This window comes from Malaya genurostris, chromosome 3 (genome assembly GCF_030247185.1).
Source record: "Malaya genurostris strain Urasoe2022 chromosome 3, Malgen_1.1, whole genome shotgun sequence".
NCBI lineage: Eukaryota > Metazoa > Arthropoda > Insecta > Diptera > Culicidae > Malaya > Malaya genurostris.
Window position 1 is genome coordinate 242,384,523 of NC_080572.1, and position 15,847 is coordinate 242,400,369.

Here is a 15,847-nt window from a genome sequence, read left to right on the forward strand (position 1 = left end):
TCAAGACTCATGGTTCGAGACTCAAAACTCAAGACTCACGGTTCAAGACTGAAGAAGTTGAAGTTTGAAGCCTTGAGTCTTGAAACTAAAGACTAGAGATTTGAAACTTATGCCCTGAGTCTGAAGTTTTGGGAGATGTCTTTTAAATCCAAAATTTTGATTACTCGAGTAATCTTTGCCTTCAGCAAATTGAAACAGCGAGAAAATAATTTACACAACCTGTCAACTGAGATAGAACCGGAAAATCCTTTCTAATCCATGAAATGGCTCTGGCAATAGAGCTAACTAGAAGGTGTGGTAAATTATATCTCCAAGGTAAATCAATACTCAATCGAGTTACCTTTGAGTCAGAGGTGGAAATAAGCTCATTTTGCGCATGAAAATGTGAATCAAGAATTCCGATTGTGAATCATAAAACCGAACACCGTGAATTAAAAAATTGAGTAACAAAACTGAAATTGCGATTTTTTTTAATTGTAGGAACTATATATAACAGAGTAGCAGCAGACCTTATGCATACGTACTCTTTTTATTGCGCTGAGACAAACTTGTTCTCATTCTCAGTAGACAACCATGCGCAGGCAAAGAGCTCGTTCGCGCAAAATCCTGCACTCCTGTTACTTTTGTGTATGATATTCCAGCTGAATAGGGTCATATTTATTCGCTGCGTAACACGCACAGCAATAGTCATTGGGCATGTTTTTCTTATCATTATAATTATTATTCATCGCAGCATGTATGTTAATAGTAATAGCTGTTTTTATTGATGATGTAACTCCACCACGACGGTATTACTGAATAAATTTCGAATACATCACCAAATACACTCACCTAACGAGCGTAAAATTATTGATATCGGATAATCCATATCCGAGGAAAATTGATATCCATATCCTTTGCCTTTCGCGTGTTAAAGTAAAGGAATTACTAAAAGAAGGTAAGTAAATCTTTGTTTCGCAATAATTTCTGCGAGAGAGAATCCATATAGGAATGTGTGCGTTGCTAATCAAATGTGTTAGCGGAAACAAGCTGAAACTGAAATATTCTTTCACGAGCAGTTTTAGCAAACGGAAGAGCTTTAGACTAAGATTTTCGCTTTTCTCGAATTGCAATTTTAAGCAAAATGAACTGATTTGTTTGTTTGTTTGTTTGTTTGTTTTATTTTATTAGCGACTTTAACCGTTTCTGGTCATTCGCCGCACAACTGATTTGTTTATTTTTCTACCATATGGAAGATTTATTGATTAAAATCATGAGGAGAAGCGCAGGAATTTGTTTTTACGCACACATTATTGACATTACTCATACGCTTGCAAAGTGTCTTGCTTTTTAATGAACACAGAGTAACACAATTCAAATTTATTATTCATTCATTTCAAAATTTATTATAATATCTACAATAAATATGTGATATGAAAACATAATGCTGATTATTTACACTTACTGTGAATCAAAAAATTATCGTATTTCCACCCCTGCTTTGAGTTAGAAATTTCTCACCTCCTCTGGGTAGCTCAATTTGCAGAGCAATCTTAGGAATTAGAGAGAATTTTTCGAGTCAAACTCTGAGGACAGATTTTTTAAGCGCAAATCAACATCGTCCGTTTTTTTTATCAATGTATTGTAGATATTTCACTTTAAAAAATAGTGTTCGATTGTTTTTCGGATCTATTTTCTTTTGATGTGATTACAAAAAGTACTGTATCACTTCTTTTAACGCGCTTCTATAGTCTCGAGAGGAAGTTATAATTAATTACATTCATCATCGACACAAGCAAAATTGTTTCTAATTTTCTAGATTTTTTTCAGTTATAAAATGTTTAATCTCTGCCCCCTCTCGACTCAGAAAAATATTTCATTCCTTTGCCATTCCTAGAAAGCCTATAACTAGAGTGACGACTTCTCATCCGTAATGTTGGCAACAATTTAAAACATTTAATCCGAAATGTTGGCAGTGTTGTTAACTTTACATTGTGATTGACAGGTCGTTTGCTCGTTTGGGACCGGAAGCTGTCATTCCAAACGAACAGCTGTCGTCACTCTGGTTAAAGGCACTCAACGTGAACCTGCTCTGCCAATTGAGCTGCTCTGGAAATGTAACAAAATGAAGAATGAAGCATACCAGAAGTGAACTATACTTTAATTCTACTTCAATAATCCGTTATGTAATTTGGCATAATGCTTGAAGGACTTTCGAAGAGAATTGTTTGGTTTTGGACACTGTATCTTTCAAAGTATTCTGAATCGGTTTAACCCTCTGTAGTCCGTGAGAATGCTCTACCACTTAAGCTACTCTTGAAAATGCAATCTATTTTGACTCGATGGTTTATTTGAAAAGTTGCTGAAATTGATTTCGAGATTTTTGAAAAAATCGATATGTGAAGCAACATATACCTGTTTTAGTAGACGAAAAGATCTTGTTTTACAGTTTTCCTAGTTCTGTTCTCTAGCAATAATTCATGCTATATTTGAATTTAACTTCAACAAACTAGTCTAGTTATTCGCACTGATTAATGAACTCTATTTATGTTCTCAAAAACTCAATCATAAATAATTTAACTTAACCAGCATCGGAAGTTTGTGTCCGCAGAAAAGGTTGACCGCAAACAACCGGTATCAATTTTTTTCCAATCTAAAACAGATTAAATGGCCTGAGTAAATTCATCCAACAATATTAAAGTTGAACGTTCCGTCTCTTCCTTTTCGCCAGCTAGCAATAAAAAAATAGAAACACAACTAGCAAACGGCACTGTTGGCTGTTGGCAACACGATCTCACCACCATCAGAAAAGTGTAATCGTTTTCATCAGCTCGCAATCATAAATGCATCTCCCCGCGCTAGCCTTCAGCCATCCAACCGTCCATCCTTTCTTCCATCCATCCATTCTCTGCACTGCATGTGTTCGCGATGTCGTGTGTGTGTGTGAAAGAGCAGCGTGAAAATCGCACGCATATCAGCCCTCTTTACCTTGCAGAAACCTTCCCCTCCCCGGACCACTTTCCTAAACAAGGAAGCATGGATACCGTCGCTATTAGCGACGGATGCCCACAATCCCTTCGCGCAGGCTGCTGCTGCTGCTTCGTAGCTATGTTTGCACAGACCTCAAATAGCAACCGCTCAAATTTCACAATGGTTGGTAGCAGGAATAAATTACCACAAACGTCGTGTAATGCGAATTTAAAATTCATATTTTATAATCTCTGACACATGATAGAAAAACAGACCAGCGGCTCTGGAGGGCTGAGGTTGCAGTTGCGAGCTTCTTGGAGCAACCAGCCTAAGTACGCGGCTGATGGATGATGGCCCCACAGCCCCCCCCCCCGGGGGAGGGAAACTGAACTACTTCCCGAGCAGTCATTTCTTTATCTCCAGTTGTTCGGTTCAGCAGCACAAGTTTTTGCATTATTTATCTCAATCACATTGCTAAAAATTGCTGAAATGCTAAATCGCCTGTGTCGTCTGTGACAGCTGCAGGTATGACAACGGTTGGCAAGGTTACCACTGCAAACAGTGTTCCTGTGAGCGATAAGAAAAACAAACGGCACCCACAAGTTTTCAGCTGGCACCGGCTGGCACATCCGTAAACCCAGAAACTGTTGGCAACTGTTTTTTTTTTGTTCTGTGCGATTATGTGCCCCTGTCAAGGTGTGCGGAGGAAAGGGGTGAGGGGGCAAATTATGCATCGTTGCACCGGCAATTTACGCTTTAATTACATTTCTACATGTGGAATAATTTTGCTCGCTCGCATAGTTGATGCGGTGCAATTTCGCCCCAACACTGGATTGAGCCAGGTCAGTAACCAGAGCGACTAAATCCAGAGTCGGGTTTTCAGGAGGCAACAGATGAGTATTCGAGAACTGGTCTTTTATAGAAACTGTGGTGCTTACCAAAATTGTCCATTTCGATTGATTCTAGCGCAAATTTACCTGCAATGAGAAAGAAAATGTTTTGATTAGTTCAGTAAGATGAAAAATGGAGAAAAAAAAGAAAAAAATAATAAAGTCTGCAAATATCATAAATATGTCAACAATTGAAAATATATAAAGTTGAAACTCCGAAAAAATTGAGTGAAACTTTTTGAACATTTTGAGTAGAACTTTCTTACAAAAAGCCATTTTGCATACTGCAAGGCTGTGGACCATTTCGTGGTTAATTTTAACTTTCGGTTCAAATCTGACACTTGAGTGGTTATTTTGTGTCGAGTAGTTAAATTTAACTAAAACTGCGGCCCATTTCAAAATTTGACGGACGGAAAGTTATTTGAGTTTATTTACCACTGGAAATAATTACAAATAAAGAATTAATATTAGAATTCGCATTGCAAGATTATCTCCAATGTCGGAAAATAACCATCAATTTTGACATCAAATTAACCGCTCGAGTGTCAGATTTTAACCAAAAGTAGCCTTAGGCTGTGGACCATTTCGTGAATTAGTTGAACTTTCAGTTAAAATTTGACACCCGAGCGATTATTTGGATGTTGTCAAAAAGAACCCTGCTCGAGGGCATGGTTATTTTCAACCGATCGATGGTTATTTTCCGACACTGAAAAAAATCTTATTTCAGATCTTTAGGGCATGCTTCCAGTTCTAGATGCATATTTTATGTCAGTTTTAAAATTTAAGTCTGGAAATTATAACAAGAAAAACTGGTAGCGTTTTACTCGTGTTTCAAAAATACTAAAATTTGGACCGGCATCGTAGTCCAGTTTTAAATTTGACAGTAAAACTGTTCGAATAAATAAAACTGAAACGGCTGGCTGGGAGTACGTTTGTTTCAGTTTTAGTTCTATCATAGAACGCCCATATGAATCTTGCAGCTGCTGGATTTGCTCTTAGTAAGAATTCCTTGTAAGCAATTTCTTTTTATACTTTCAGTCAATACATTAACAAATGAAGTTCATCTCAAAGTTCTTCTTGCGTTCGCTGTATTGCAATTGATAAACCACTTGATATCATTTTTTTTTCAGTGCAAAATAAACCCAAACAACTTTTCATCTATCAAACTTTGAAATAGGCCGCAGTTTAGATTGAAATTAACTTCTCGATAGGAAATAACTGCTCGACTGTCAAGTTAAAAAAAAAACGTTTTGTTCGTTGAAAGTGCCCATCTTGCAATAAATAAACGGTTAAGACAAAATTTGAAACGAAAAGTGTCAAAAAATCAAAAAAAGTCAAAAAAAGTCAAAAAAAGTAAAAAAAAAGTCAAAAAGTCAAAAAATAAAAAAAAGTAAAAAAAGTCAAAAAAGTCAAAAAAGTCTAAAAAGTCTAAAAAGTCTAAAAAGTCTAAAAAGTCTAAAAAGTCTAAAAAGTTTAAAAAGTCTAAAAAGTCTAAAAAGTCTAAAAAGCCTAAAAAGTCTAAAAAGTCTAAAAAGTCTAAAAAGTCTAAAAAGTCTAACAAGTCTGAAAAGTCTAAAAAGTCTACAACGTCTAAAAAGTCTAAAAAGTCTAAAAAGTCTAAAAAGTCTAAAAAGTCTAAAAAGTCTAAAAAGTCTAAAAAGTCTAAAAAGTCTAAAAAGTCAAAAAAGTAAAAAAAGTCAAATAAGTAAAAGTAAAAGAAGTCAAAAAAAAGTAAAAAAAGAATGCAAGAAAAGTAAAACAAGTCAACAAAAGTCAAAAAAATTAAAAAGTCGTAAAAGTCTAAAAGAGTATAACAAGTCGAAAAAAGTAAAAACAAGAAAAAATTACAAAAAAGTCAAAATAAGTCAAAAAAAAGTCATAAAAGTCGAAAAGTCGAAAAAGTCAAAAAGTGAAAAAAGTAAAACAAGTCAAAAAAGTCAGAAAAAAGTAAAAAAAAAAGTAAAAAAAAGTCAAGAAAGTAAAAAAGTGAAAAAGTCTTAATGTCTTCAAGTCTTAAAGTCTTAAAGTCTTAAAGTCTTAAAGTCTTAAAGTCTTAAAGTCTTAAAGTCTTAAAGTCTTAAAGTCTTAAAGTCTTAAAGTCTTAAAGTCTTAAAGTCTTAAAGTCTTAAAGTCTTAAAGTCTTAAAGTCTTAAAGTCTTAAAGTCTTAAAGTCTTAAAGTCTTAAAGTCTTAAAGTCTTAAAGTCTTAAAGTCTTAAAGTCTTAAAGTCTTAAAGTCTTAAAGTCTTAAAGTCTTAAAGTCTTAAAGTCTTAAAGTCTTAAAGTCTTAAAGTCTTAAAGTCTTAAAGTCTTAAAGTCTTAAAGTCTTAAAGTCTTAAAGTCTTAAAGTCTTAAAGTCTTAAAGTCTTAAAGTCTTAAAGTCTTAAAGTCTTAAAGTCTTAAAGTCTTAAAGTCTTAAAGTCTTAAAGTCTTAAAGTCTTAAAGTCTTAAAGTCTTAAAGTCTTAAAGTCTTAAAGTCTTAAAGTCTTAAAGTCTTAAAGTCTTAAAGTCTTAAAGTCTTAAAGTCTTAAAGTCTTAAAGTCTTAAAGTCTTAAAGTCTTAAAGTCTTAAAGTCTTAAAGTCTTAAAGTCTTAAAGTCTTAAAGTCTTAAAGTCTTAAAGTCTTAAAGTCTTAAAGTCTTAAAGTCTTAAAGTCTTAAAGTCTTAAAGTCTTAAAGTCTTAAAGTCTTAAAGTCCTAAGGTCAAAATTTCAAAATTCGCAGCCCTCATATTAAAACAATAATCTAATTTAGAGTAGAAGTTACCCATGATCATTAACGGTAATTGTTGATAACTACTCAAATTTTGACATTTTCATTTATAACTCGCAAATTAGTAATATAATACTCAGATTTTGAGTAACTATTTTCTTATGTTTAGAAAATAACATTAACTAATCTGAATCTAAACAGATTCATTAACACAATCTAAGTCTAAACAGATTCAAATACTCTTCCGTTTTATTTATCGTTTATTGACTCAAATTTAGAGTAATTTTCATTATAGCCCTTCTTTTCAAAACTCGAATTCGTCTCATCACCAGCTGAAATTTGATTCATTATTTATGTAAAAAAAAACTTAAGAGCAAAGCCAACTATGTCACTTGACAAATGCTGCTTCCTGCAAGAACAACTCTGATTCAGCGTGCGCAACGCCTACTGTTTCGATGTCAATTTATTATTGTCAATCGTTTTACAGTCAACAAAATTTAAAGGTATTCGAATTTCCGTAGCCACTCAACTACCCGTATTAATCCGGTTCCAATCGAAAATTGAAACAGTCGGGGACCGATCGAGAAAGAAAAAAAACTAAAACGAAGGGTTACAACACCATCAGTGAACGAAACAGTATTGATTCTTATCAACGGATTGAAATCCTGCTTGCGAAGGAACGAACGGAACGGCCCACTCGTGTTCTGTTCAATTGCGAAACAATTCAATCTAAGGCGGACGCGAATAATCGCGAGGTAACGAAGGTAATTGGTTCCAGTTTCTGGTTCGAGACAATTATGGTCGAGAGCGGTCGGATTTTGTCAGTCAGGTCAAACGGAAGGCGGGACCGGAGAGCACGGGATACAAATTAATTTAAATCCGATTGATTTTCGTGGAACATATTCCTTTCGTTCTCTTGAGGCTCCACAGAGCCACGGTCGATTTGAATTTATGCAAAAAAAAAACGAACATAAATAAACACACTGAAAGGGCGTGGTTTTCATTCCACAGGCTCAAGGCGAGCCTCGGTTTGTCGATTCTCGGATTATTTCGATTCTCGGTTAGACTTCAGACGGCTGGGTGATGTTTATCACTAAGCAACGCAACGCTGAACCTGACCGTGACTACTTCGATCCGCCTGTGTCGTAGTTAGTTCAAATGAAATGGTAAACATCCAAGCTCAACTGTCAAAGATTTCCTGTGAGTGTATGTTTGTTTGACCAAGCCAATTAAAGCTGTCAGTTACTTGTCACTGATTCTATTTCAAGCCTTAATTAAAGTCTTTCAGTCTTCGCTAGTGAATAGATTCCCCACTGAACATTCCGAAGCAATCAACTGATAATCGTCCAAATCCAGCTGCTAAATTTTAATTACTTCCCCCGATTGGACAACCCTTCCTAACCCCGGGTGGGCCACAAAACGTACGACCGCCAAATCAGCCATGCAGTTGGTTTAGCTTTTCAAACTACACTAGGTAGTGTTATCACGCCAAGACAGCTTTCACGGCGGCTTCCATATGCCAGGAACTTGTCCAGTGGGAGCAACGGTGGAGCGCAAAAAGAGGGAAGGAGCAAAACAAAATCACTTCACTCGCCGCGGCACCATGTGGAAAGTGCAACAGGCATCCAATTTTCTCGCCCGACTTATCAAGATTCATTTAAATTAAATTTATTTCATTTTCCCTCCCGAATCACCACCCCCTCTCTCCCGCTGGGTCCGAGATGGATGGGGACCGAAGCTTCACGTGCGCGGAAAAAAAAAGTTGAAAATAAGAAAATCTACAACATTGATAGAAAGCTAAGCCCTATCGCCTTGCTTCGGACAGCCGCCGAAGCCAGAAGTTGCAGCGGCGGCAGTAGCAGCCATTCACCAGTTGCCGATTGTGCATTCATGGCTGGAAATTGGAAATGAATGTTTGCTTAGAGTGTGCCTTTTATCTCCGATAACCTCGGCTGAGCCCCGCACGATCTACACTTCGGTGCAGTATTGCGCTAATTAAACCGAAAAATCGATTTTTCGTTTAAGTTCAGGAAAGAAATAATTTGTTACTGTTGTTACACTGCGTTGGTTTGAACCGAAATACAAAAAAAAATCAAAGAAACCAAAGGCTCTGGACTCTTGGACTCTTTGGATTGTTTGGAATCTTGGACTCTTGGACTCTGGACTCTGGACTCTGGATTCTGGACTCTGGACTCTGGACTCTGGACTCTGGACTCTGGACTCTGGACTCTGGACTCTGGACTCTGGACTCTGGACTCTGAATTCTGGACTCTGGACTCTGAACTCTGGACTCTGGACTCTGGACTCTGAATTCTGGACTCTGAATTCTGGACTATGGACTATGGACTCTGGACTCTGGACTCTTGACTCTGGACTCTGGACTCTGGACTCTGGATTATGGACTCTGGACTCTGGACTCTGGACTATGGACTCTGGACTCTGGACACTGTACTCTGGACTCTGGACTCTGGACTCTGGACTCTGGACTCTGAATTCTGGACTCTGGACTCTGTACTCTGGACTCTGGACTCTGTACTCTGGACTCTGGACTCTGGACTCTGGACTCTGGACTCTTGGACTCTTGGACTCTTGGACTCTTGGACTCTTGGACTCTTGGACTCTTGGGCTCTTGGACTCTTGGACTCTTGGACTCTTGGACTCTTGGACTCTTGGACTCTTGGACTCTTGGACTCTTGGACTCTTGGACTCTTGGACTCTTGGACTCTTGGACTCTTGGACTCTTGGACTCTTGGACTCTTGGACTCTTGGACTCTTGGACTCTTGGACTCTTGGACTCTTGGACTCTTGGACTCTTGGACTCTTGGACTCTTGGACTCTTGGACTCTTGGACTCTTGGACTCTTGGACTCTTGGACTCTTGGACTCTTGGACTCTTGGACTCTTGGACTCTTGGACTCTTGGACTCTTGGACTCTTGGACTCTTGGACTCTTGGACTCTTGGACTCTTGGACTCTTGGACTCTTGGGCTCTTGGACTCTTGGACTCTTGGACTCTTGGACTCTTGGACTCTTGGACTCTTGGACTCTTGGACTCTTGGACTCTTGGACTCTTGGACTCTTGGACTCTTGGACTCTTGGACTCTTGGACTCTTGGACTCTTGGACTCTTGGACTCTTGGACTCTTGGACTCTTGGACTCTTGGACTCTTGGACTCTTGGACTCTTGGACTCTTGGACTCTTGGACTCTTGGACTCTTGGACTCTTGGACTCTTGGACTCTTGGACTCTTGGACTCTTGGACTCTTGGACTCTTGGACTCTTGGACTCTTGGACTCTTGGACTCTTGGACTCTTGGACTCTTGGACTCTTGGACTCTTGGACTCTTGGACTCTTGGACTCTTGGACTCTTGGACTCTTGGACTCTTGGATTCTTGGATTCTTGGACTCTGTGGACTTTAAACTCTTTGGACTCTTTGGTCGCAATCTTAGAATCTGCGCTTTTAAACGCTGTACTCTGGATTATTGACTATGCACTTAACGGCTCTGTATCATACACTCCTCTAAAGGATTGAGAGTTTAAGAGCCGACTCTAAATTTTAAACTGTGGACTAGAATTTGAACTGGAACTGAAACTAGAGCTAGAACTGGGATTGATTTAATTTGATTTACAGCGTCTTTTCAGTTTCAAATATTTTTAATCTTCCACCCCTAATCGATTTCACAATTTTCTAACCGAAACCCGGTTCTAAATTGATCGTAACTCTTATAAAGGCTTCGAGCTAAGCTCGTCAGTCAAATTACTTGGAAAACGTCTAATTATAGTAGTTACTGCGGTATTCCCGTAATGACCTCAGTGGTTCGCCCGGGAGAACTTGCAGTCCACGGATTGCTCTTGCTAATTTTCGGCACGGTTAGTGTAAGTGAAGTATCGGCCCACGCGGTAGGTATCACTGGGCAGATTTGGGAAACCGGACGCGGGTATGAAACAGAAAATGGGTGTCACATTTCCGCCGACAATTTTTCAAAAGCTAACTACGGCCGTGTACCGCTTGGAATGTGCAGTCACGTTATCCTGATCGATTGGGTTGGCTTGAGCAAAGACGGAAAATTGCTGCCTGTGAAGAAATCTAGTCGAGGTAGGTAGATTTCCGGAACTCAAACAAGAACTTATCGTGGTATAATGGTTTCAGCATTATCACTGTTCAGGGAACTGAAGCAACGATTCCGGCAAGCCGGTGATCCGGCGAGTTTCGTGGTGTCGATCGGAAGAATCAACCAGACCTCGATGCACTTACCGCGAGCTGCTCGCGAAACCAACGGTCGATGCGCTGTAATCGATAACGTGCTATCGTTTGTGATGAAGCACGGTTTCGACGGAGTGGACATCGAGCTGATGTATCCAGAACAGTTTGGAGGTTCCGAAGCGAGCAAGGAAAACTTGGAGCTGTGGTTGAAACAGCTTTGGATGCGATTAGATGAAATCGGCAGGAGCCTATCGCTTACGGTGCGTGTTGATCCCCGTGTCATTTCCGCTAGCTACGATGCTGACCAAATTCGTGGAATGTACAGAAGCTGGGACTGGAATTGGGACTGGAACTGGGACTGGAAGTGGGACTGGAAGTGGGATTGGAACTGGGACCACAAGTCAGACTGGAAAGGGGATTTGAAATTGGACAACATCGGGAAATGGGTCTGGAAGTTAATCTTCAAGGGTTGAAAAAAAATTATATATATTAAAAGATGATGAACATGTAGTTCATAATAGTTCCTTGTTTTGCTAACTTCTTCACTCTGTTGCTCTAACGAGACATATTGGGACTGGAACTGGGACTGGGACTGGGACTGGGACTGGGACTGGGACTGGGACTGGGACTGGGACTGGGACTGGGACTGGGACTGGGACTGGGACTGGGACTGGGACTGGGACTGGGACTGGGACTGGGACTGGGACTGGGACTGGGACTGGGACTGGGACTGGGACTGGGACTGGGACTGGGACTGGGACTGGGACTGGGACTGGGACTGGGACTGGGACTGGGACTGGGACTGGGACTGGGACTGGGACTGGGACTGGGACTGGGACTGGGACTGGGACTGGGACTGGGACTGGGACTGGGACTGGGACTGGGACTGGGACTGGGACTGGGACTGGGACTGGGACTGGGACTGGGACTGGGACTGGGACTGGGACTGGGACTGGGACTGGGACTGGGACTGGGACTGGGACTGGGACTGGGACTGGGACTGGGACTGGGACTGGGACTGGGACTGGGACTGGGACTGGGACTGGGACTGGGACTGGGACTGGGACTGGGACTGGGACTGGGACTGGGACTGGGACTGGGACTGGGACTGGGACTGGGACTGGGACTGGGACTGGGACTGGGACTGGGACTGGGACTGGGACTGGGACTGGGACTGGGACTGGGACTGGGACTGGGACTGGGACTGGGACTGGGACTGGGACTGGGACTGGGACTGGGACTGGGACTGGGACTGGGACTGGGACTGGGACTGGGACTGGGACTGGGACTGGGACTGGGACTGGGACTGGGACTGGGACTGGGACTGGGACTGGGACTGGGACTGGGACTGGGACTGGGACTGGGACTGGGACTGGGACTGGGACTGGGACTGGGACTGGGACTGGGACTGGGACTGGGACTGGGACTGGGACTGGGACTGGGACTGGGACTGGGACTGGGACTGGGACTGGGACTGGGACTGGGACTGGGACTGGGACTGGGACTGGGACTGGGACTGGGACTGGGACTGGGACTGGGACTGGGACTGGGACTGGGACTGGGACTGGGACTGGGACTGGGACTGGGACTGGGACTGGGACTGGGACTGGGACTGGGACTGGGACTGGGACTGGGACTGGGACTGGGACTGGGACTGGGACTGGGACTGGGACTGGGACTGGGACTGGGACTGGGACTGGGACTGGGACTGGGACTGGGACTGGGACTGGGACTGGGACTGGGACTGGGACTGGGACTGGGACTGGGACTGGGACTGGGACTGGGACTGGGACTGGGACTGGGACTGGGACTGGGACTGGGACTGGGACTGGGACTGGGACTGGGACTGGGACTGGGACTGGGACTGGGACTGGGACTGGGACTGGGACTGGGACTGGGACTGGGACTGGGACTGGGACTGGGACTGGGACTGGGACTGGGACTGGGACTGGGACTGGGACTGGGACTGGGACTGGGACTGGGACTGGGACTGGGACTGGGACTGGGACTGGGACTGGGACTGGGACTGGGACTGGGACTGGGACTGGGACTGGGACTGGGACTGGGACTGGGACTGGGACTGGGACTGGGACTGGGACTGGGACTGGGACTGGGACTGGGACTGGGACTGGGACTGGGACTGGGACTGGGACTGGGACTGGGACTGGGACTGGGACTGGGACTGGGACTGGGACTGGGACTGGGACTGGGACTGGGACTGGGACTGGGACTGGGACTGGGACTGGGACTGGGACTGGGACTGGGACTGGGACTGGGACTGGGACTGGGACTGGGACTGGGACTGGGACTGGGACTGGGACTGGGACTGGGACTGGGACTGGGACTGGGACTGGGACTGGGACTGGGACTGGGACTGGGACTGGGACTGGGACTGGGACTGGGACTGGGACTGGGACTGGGACTGGGACTGGGACTGGGACTGGGACTGGGACTGGGACTGGGACTGGGACTGGGACTGGGACTGGGACTGGGACTGGGACTGGGACTGGGACTGGGACTGGGACTGGGACTGGGACTGGGACTGGGACTGGGACTGGGACTGGGACTGGGACTGGGACTGGGACTGGGACTGGGACTGGGACTGGGACTGGGACTGGGACTGGGACTGGGACTGGGACTGGGACTGGGACTGGGACTGGGACTGGGACTGGGACTGGGACTGGGACTGGGACTGGGACTGGGACTGGGACTGGGACTGGGACTGGGACTGGGACTGGGACTGGGACTGGGACTGGGACTGGGACTGGGACTGGGACTGGGACTGGGACTGGGACTGGGACTGGGACTGGGACTGGGACTGGGACTGGGACTGGGACTGGGACTGGGACTGGGACTGGGACTGGGACTGGGACTGGGACTGGGACTGGGACTGGGACTGGGACTGGGACTGGGACTGGGACTGGGACTGGGACTGGGACTGGGACTGGGACTGGGACTGGGACTGGGACTGGGACTGGGACTGGGACTGGGACTGGGACTGGGACTGGGACTGGGACTGGGACTGGGACTGGGACTGGGACTGGGACTGGGACTGGGACTGGGACTGGGACTGGGACTGGGACTGGGACTGGGACTGGGACTGGGACTGGGACTGGGACTGGGACTGGGACTGGGACTGGGACTGGGACTGGGACTGGGACTGGGACTGGGACTGGGACTGGGACTGGGACTGGGACTGGGACTGGGACTGGGACTGGGACTGGGACTGGGACTGGGACTGGGACTGGGACTGGGACTGGGACTGGGACTGGGACTGGGACTGGGACTGACCGTCTATAAATGCAACCTTTCAAACCCAAGCCCGAACCTAACCCGATTCCGATGTGTTTGTTTTCGAGTTCGATTACCCGAAATACCCCGACAGTCTATAAACGCAAACTTTTCAACCTGAGCCCGACAAAAGAACAATTTTTGAACCCAAATCTAACCCAAGGCCGATTGCTTTGTTTGGAATTTTGAATTCGAACACACAAAACCCGATCATCTATAAATGCAATATTTTCAATCCGAACCAGACCAAAATGATGTTGCTGAGCCCGAACCTTATCCGGAACCATTAAAATCGTTTTCAATCCGTACTCCGAACTCAACAAAAGAGTTCTGAGAATCTGACCCGAGCCCGTTTACTTTGTTTATGAGTTCAAACACGCGAAATTCGACTGTTTTTGAATGCAAATTTTTAAACCCGAAATCGCCAAAAACGATGTTTCTGAATTCGAGCCTGAACAGAGCCCGTTTGGTTTGACTTCAACACACAAAACCCGACTGTCTTTAAATACAAATTTTTCAACCAGAACCCGAAAAAATGTTTTTTCTGAATCCCAACCTGATCCGAGCAGTTTAGAAATTTTTTTGTCGTGAATACGACTTACTTTACTATGGGGCGCCTTTTCAAAATTAGCCATATGGAAGAATGGGCAGAACTTAATCGCGAATATCTCGACTTGTATTAATGGTAGCAACACAATTCTTTCACCATTTCATCAAAAATATGATCAGGAATTCAGGATAATATTTTGAACAGTGTGCGATAACCACAAACAACTCAAAAATTAAGTTTTCTTAAAATTTGAAAACAACGCGGAAAACTTTTTACTTTCGCTTGGGTTTTTCGCGCAAGGACGACGATTTTGAGATAGTCAGGCACATATCTTCAACTGAATGCGTATAAAAGGGGAACCGTGGTCGAAAATCGTTCATTTCTTCTTGTGCGTTCGATGGAAGCAGACGTCGTGGGAGTGGAATCATCAACCAGCAGCGACGGACCAAATTGAGTTCCTCAATTTGGTTCTTGTGAATGCTAGAACCGAATCCCTACAGCATATTGATAATTTCTTTCAATAAATTATGCAAATCCGAAATGAAATAATCGACAATAAAATTCTGTATGCGGCTATTTTTATAGCCGTTAGGACCGCCCATTAGTGAAAAAGCTACAAACGAAATCAGGTAGAAACAAGCCTCTCAACAAAACTTGAATCAGTTTGGATTGTATCGCCACTGCGAGCAGATGTGTTTTGTGTCGTCTGCACGCTTTCGACAAGAGCGATTACGTCACAGCTGCCAGTCATTAGCATTGGGAAAAAAAAACGGTGGAGAGCATTGCACAAGATCAGCCGTTCTAATGGCTCTAAAAGTTTTCTAAAGAACTATTAGGATTTGTTGTTTGCAAATCGTAGGGAAATATCCTCAGTTTACTGCAAATCAAGAATAGTTTGCTTAGATTTGTGCACTTTTCGCTGTGTGAAATTCACAGTAATCGAGATCAAGTGAAGCTTTCTTTGTTTTTGCGAAAAATGTGAAAAAGGGGAATGCGTGCATAATTCATACAATTGATATTCGGAAGTGTTAAGGAACATGTCAGTTGTTTTCGTATTCACGACATCCAGTTATGTCTCTGACATTACCCACCCGCCTTTTCTAAGCCCGAATCTGACCCGATTTAGAGGCAATTATTGTCGAGTCGAGTCTCGTTTGTGTCTTTTTTTTCGGAACTCGAACTTGACCTGATCCCGATCGGTTTGTTTTCGAGTTCGGATACGCGAAATTCGACTGCCTTTGAATGCAAATTTTTCAA

General features: G+C 43.5%; 2 protein-coding genes across 2 annotated transcripts in view; one reads left to right on the plus strand and one right to left on the minus strand.

The window, feature by feature from the left end:
- The window catches only part of LOC131438878 (fringe glycosyltransferase), a 391,338-nt gene that overhangs the window by 49,093 nt on the left and 326,398 nt on the right, over positions 1-15,847 (minus strand). The window lies entirely within an intron of this gene.
- LOC131438881 (probable chitinase 10) lies at positions 10,291-11,269 on the plus strand. Its single transcript, XM_058609261.1, has 2 exons — positions 10,291-10,641; positions 10,696-11,269. Exons 1-2 carry the CDS (start codon positions 10,350-10,352, stop codon positions 11,220-11,222), a joined length of 819 nt encoding a protein of 272 aa, XP_058465244.1. The 5' UTR covers positions 10,291-10,349; the 3' UTR covers positions 11,223-11,269.